General features: G+C 43.4%; 1 protein-coding gene across 2 annotated transcripts in view; it reads right to left on the reverse strand.

Annotated features, from left to right (window-relative positions):
• LOC139273136 (ribosomal protein S6 kinase alpha-5-like) overlaps positions 1 to 2,988 on the reverse strand; it is a 148,113-nt gene extending 145,125 nt beyond the window's left edge. Inside the window, exon 1 of one of the 2 annotated variants that reach the window (XM_070889581.1) lies at positions 2,821 to 2,988. In XM_070889581.1, coding sequence (XP_070745682.1) covers positions 2,821 to 2,875 — 55 coding nt within the window. In that variant the 5' untranslated portion in view covers positions 2,876 to 2,988. Of the gene's footprint in view, positions 1 to 290; positions 380 to 2,820 lie in introns of those variants that run through there. The other variant, XM_070889582.1, reaches the window with a different exon arrangement.
• Positions 2,989 to 6,000: the final 3,012 nt, after the last annotated feature.

Genomic DNA, 6,000 nt, shown 5'->3' on the forward strand with positions numbered 1-6,000 from the left:
GGGACCACGATGTCCCAGGTCTGCCGCTCCAGCTCTTATACAGTATTTGCCATTACATGTCAATGCACTGCATGGTATATGATACAATTAATTTAAAAGTACAAAAGCAAAATACTGCAGATGCTGGAAATCTGAACTAAAAATATTGAATGAAAGCCATCTTCCCCTCCCCTCCCCTTTCAGTTCCCTCCGCGACACTCTGGTCCACTCCTCAATTACCCACAACACCCTCTCCCCTTCACACAGCACCTACTGATGCAAGCACAGGAGATGCAACACCTGATCTTTACCTCCTTCCATGCCACCGTCCAGGACCCCAAACATTCCTTCTAGGTGAAACAGTGATTTACTTGTACTTCTTTCAATTTAGCATACTGTATTTGCTGCTCATGCAGTGATCTCATCTACATTGGGGAGAACAAATGCAGATTAGGTGAACGCTTTGCGGAATACCTCCATTCAGTCCGCAAACATGACCTCGACTTTACTATCGCCTGTCATTTTAATTTTCCGCTCCACTCCCACTCTGACCTCTCTGTCCTCGACCTCCTATTGTTCCAATGAAGTTCAATGTAAGCTCGAGGAGCAGCACCTCATGTTTTGATTAGACACTTTACAACCTTCTGGACTTAACACTGAGTTCAACAATTTCAGATCATAACCTCTGCCCCCATTTTTTCAGACGGCAACTGTTGCTGAAGATTCTGCTATTCCCACTTACATCTCCTCTAGACCCATCTTTTGTTTTTGTCATGTAATCTCTCTTACCTTCCACACTATCACAGACCTTCCCTTTTGTTCTTTCCTCTCCTCCCACCCCTCCCCCTGCCTCTGTACTTGATTAAAAACTGTTACATCTTTAACTTTTTCTAGTTCTAACGAACGGTTATCGGCCTGAAATTTTTTCTGTCCATAGATGCTGCCTGGCCTGCAGAGTATTTCTAGAATTTTCTGTTTTAATTTAAAAGTACTTCAGTCCTACCAAAAGCTTCATTGTCTTTCCTAACTTAAAAAAGATGTCAATGACTATCCTACAAAAATAAGTAAAGAACAGGAAATGCTGGAATAAGACAGCAGACTATCAATATGCATAAAGGATGGGTCATCGTTTCAGCTATAGACCTTTTTCCAGACTGATGTAGGTTTTACACCAAAACATTAATCCAGTTTTTCTCTTTACTTTTCTGTTTTTATTTAGCATTTGTATATTCTTTTTTGTAGAGATCGGAAAAACAATTTTGATTGGACTTCTGTACTGCTGTAAGTGTTATTCAAATTAATTCAGACAGATACATTCAATTTTATTAAAAGAGCTTTGAAAAATGTACATAACTTTACACTAAGTCTGGGCTGGAATCACTCTCCCTTGAATGGCATCAAAAACAAATTAAAATAATAAATATACAATGCCAGCTACAGAAATCTTAAACTTTACAATAGACAGAAACATCAGGTTATGAGAATTACACCTTTATAAAAGGTTACAGTATTAAATCATTACAATGTGCTCTGCAGGAGTTATAAATTCAGGACAGCAATTGCAGATACTATCAGACATGAACGATTCATTTTACAGGTTATATATCACCTATTCGCTTTGAATTCAATAAGTTAAAAAACTCCATGTCAGTTTCAATTAACAGCATAACTGTTGAACTCTATATATACACATGTCACACTTCATGTTCTGCTCAATAAATTGTGTGAAAAAGCAATTAAAAACTTATGATGGGATATGTACTTACATACGATATGGTCATGTGCAAATAGTGTAAAAGACTTTTTAGGAGTGATAGAAAAATATATTACACAAAGTATGATTATGGAGAGCTTAGGCACTGTGTACACCATTAATGAGCATGTAATATTTAATCCCAACAAAAAATCAAAAAATATTTACAGCATTTGCTGCTCATGTTTTTTTACACAACTAACATGCAAAATATCATCCAGTTGGCAAAGCTTCCATTCCGAGTTTCCACACCACATTTGTCAAACTATCTATATTTTGAGTCAACGCATATTAAAAGTTAAGTACTTTTGTACCACATCCACGAGTTTCCATTAACAATTTTAAATAAAAATAGTCAGATCTTTATAAAACAAACAACAAAATAATGGACAGGGCAACTGACATCGATTGTGTCTAACAAAACTTTATGGGGTTTATTTCTGCGATTCACTGTCTACTGATATACAAGCACTGAACCAATAAAAATGCTTGCTATTAAAGAATGTTGCTACCAATACTCCGAAAGCTCTGCTCTGTTTTGTTGGGGATCATAAAACATAAATCGTTTTGACAAGTAGTTGTATGCTTTAAATACTTTTCTTTTAAAAGTCCTTTCGTTCCAGTCTGCCATCATCTCGCTCTGGAATGCACCATATTACACCTGCTGCCAAAAGTCTGATTGGCAAACATTCCCTTTTTCTCTCCCTCTCTCTTTCTGATGTTTACAACATTGTAAATAGAGATGCAAATCTTTCCAGCTGACTACAGCATCCAGCCAAATTGTGCAACTAATGAGCTACGAGACTCACCGATCCAGGCAAGTCCTGTTGTTTACAGACAGACTCGCCGGCTGACAGGTCACTACAGGAACAGGAGGTTAAACGTCAAAGTGTGTACTTACAAAGCAAATACACTATAAACATTCAGTAGAGACCGTACATTGACTTATTCAGTATGTATATTAATCCAGACGACTCCCTTCCTCATGAATTTAGAGCAAATATTGTTCAACATCACGGTCAAGCGAAATGGGTGTTTAAATTTATTGATCGAGAAACACACGCAATATAATTTTTTTTAACTCTTACCGTTTGTCAGCTCGTGTTTTACAGTACAACTCCCCCCCTCGGCGTCGTTTCCCATATTGAGCGCAAACCCGGTCTGAATTCGGTATTAAAAGACGAGTTTGTCAAAGAAACAAAAGATCAGAAGACGAGCCTGCGCTGGATCACCGGCAGCCCAGCCGCCGTTTCCCCTCAGACTCTCCCTGCCCAGAGCTGACGGCGCAGCGCGCTGCATCACGGGAGTTGTAGTTTCCCTCGGCTGCGCTCTGCATTTTGTGACATGGAGAATCCGCGAGACGCGAACCACGAGTCCCGGCAAGCTTTGCGCGAGTCGCGCATGCTCTGATGTGATAGGAGGCGAATCCCTCCTCCTCTCCCCGACAGATTTTTTTCTCGCTTTCCTAACCGGGATAGTCCAACATATCCCGGGGGAGGGGGAGGGAATACATTTAAAACGCGCTTATTGTAAGCTAATTGAATCATTGACACATTTAAATTGAACATAAAAGCATACCATGAATATATTCTTCAACCCTCCTAAATCCTATGATACACAGTTAGAACACTTCCATTAGTCGTATCCCATGCTCAAAGTGAATGTTTGCCAACATCTGGGGTAAACAGCTGCGCGAGCTGTTCCCGGAACCAGGCTCCGAGCGCGAGCGGGAATCCGCTCCATTGCAACAATGTCACATTTCATCAGCTAGCCAGGAAGCACCGCTCTTTGCCAGTGCTATCAGTATGAGTTTAAACCACGCCACTGAATGTGGTATCCGCGTTACCAGTCGTTGGATTCCTGAAGCAGTATTTTGATTGTTTGCGGTTGTTTTTGATTCACCACATAACATAAGAGGTTGCCATTGAATTGTAACGTTCTGTAATTGACCTACCTGATTTCACAACACGCAAGATTTAATGGCAGTAATGAATTCAAAGTCGTGTATTTGATCTTGTACGTATTGTAGAAGCTGTTATATTTTTCTATTTCATCTTTTATTTAAAGAGATATTCCAGAATAATAATCATCATCATTATAGGCAGTCCCTCGAAATCGAGGAAGACTTGCTTCCACTCTTAAAGTGAGTTCTTAGGTGACTGTTCAGTCCAATACTGTTGTGTATGTATAATGTATGTATATACCCTGTACACTCAGTTACATTAGACCACTGAATGTATCTTCACACTGTATACACTATACCTGTACCACCAGAGGGTGCAACTGGTGGAGACCAAGGGGTCACCTGCACACTGCAGGTAACCAAGTATAAAAGGGAGCTCACCTTCCTGTATCCTCATTCAGGAGCTGCAATAAATGGATTAAGGTCACAACAGTTCAAGTACAATACCTTACCTGGTGGAATCATTATTAGAGTGCTTACAGACACAATAACTGGCGATGAGATTATGAATTTTCACGCGAAAAATGGCTAACCTTGGCAACTTTCAACCATTCGCTGATGGGGAAGATTAGGATGCCTTTGTGGAAAGGCTCGAACACTTTTTAATTGCGAACGACCTGGCGGGACACAACCCGACCTCGCTGGCTGATAAGCGCAGAGCTATCCTGCTCAGCAGTTGCGGGCCCACCGTCTATGGCCTTGTCAGGGGCCTACTAGCCCCAGTGAAGATGACAACCAAAACGTATATAGAGCTCGTAACGATGATACAGGAACAAATCAAGCCTAAAGAGAGCATCCTCACAGCCAAACACCGGTTCTATACACACCGGCGGCCCGAAGGCCAAGAAACCACAAAATATGCTGCAAACCTGAGACGATTGGCTGCACCGTGTGATTTTGGCGACCACCTCACTGAAGCAATGAGGGACATCTTTGTTATTGGAATCGGCCACGAGGGCTTTCTCCACAAGCTGCTCTCTGCGGACACCACGGTCACCCTGCAGAAGGCAATCAATGTCAGCCAGGCCTTCATGGCCTCGGCCTGTAATTCCAAGAGGATGATGACTCACCCCAGGACTCTAACCTGTCAAGTACCGTGAACCGACTGGCGCCCTTTAGAGACAAGACAGCTACCCCGAGTCACGCAACCCTGAGTCTGCCACATGGGGCCAACCGGCCAGCCCCATGCTGGCGCTGTGGAGGAAATCACAGGGTCCACCAGTGCCGATACGGAGACTATACTTTGAAAGGCTGTAACACTAAAGGCCATCTCCAGCGAATATGTAGAAGAAATTTTACTCACCGAGTCGCTGAAGAGTTGGCCGATCACCCGGGCTCTAGCGCTATGAAGACGAAGAGAGAGTCCAGGAGGCAGCTCAGCCCTAGGAAGAGGTGTACGGAGTGTTTGCCTGCTCCGAGAGTTCTCCATTGAAAATGGAAGTCGAAATCAATGGTGTTCCAGTCTCGATGGAGGTTGACACAGGGGCGAGCCAATCGCTGATGAATCAGGCGGCCTTCGAGAAACTCTGGGACAATCCCGCTGAACGACCTAAAATGCTCCTGATCCAGGTGAAGCTGCTCACTTACACAAACGACACCATCCCAGTCGTTGGCAGCATGAATGCCCAGGTGTCCTACGGCGGCGCGATGCACAAGCTACCTTTGTGAATCATTGCTGGTGATGGTCCAACACTGCTAGGAAGAAGATGGATAAAACAAATCCAAATCTGTTGGAGCTGGGAAAGCCTCCAGGCCATGGCGATTGACGTCCTATGCGGCCCCAAATTTGGATTCATCACAGCACCTGAAGATCCTACCGTCCAACTCGACTGCACGGCGACGACACAGACCGCACAACCTAACGACGAGATGATCCAACCCGAACGACCAGACCTCACCTTCCGGGCTCCACTGGCAGGATTCTGAAGGAAGAAAATGAATTCCCGGCTTCAGTGGCAGAACCCGGGGAGAAAAGATCACCACAGCCTACCTCGTGGAGAGAGAAAAGATGGCGCCCGCACCATGAGGTGAAGCACCTGAAATCAAGATGGTCGTGACCAGACCACGAGAGGCAGCGTTGAGGGAGCAACACGTGATGCCGAGCAGTGAACCGAATTGGGGTAAAGATTGCAAGGCCCTCTTAAAGAAGACCGGCAATCCACCACAATTAAAGGGACAGTTCCACTCTTTGTACAGCGATGCCGGTGATACTAATGAAAAAGATGTAATTAACAAATGCAAGTATCTAAATGTACCTTTGAACAGCGATGCAGGTAAGATACATGGAAAAGAAGTAATTGACAAA

Source organism: Pristiophorus japonicus, chromosome 9 (assembly GCF_044704955.1).
Source record: "Pristiophorus japonicus isolate sPriJap1 chromosome 9, sPriJap1.hap1, whole genome shotgun sequence".
NCBI lineage: Eukaryota > Metazoa > Chordata > Chondrichthyes > Pristiophoridae > Pristiophorus > Pristiophorus japonicus.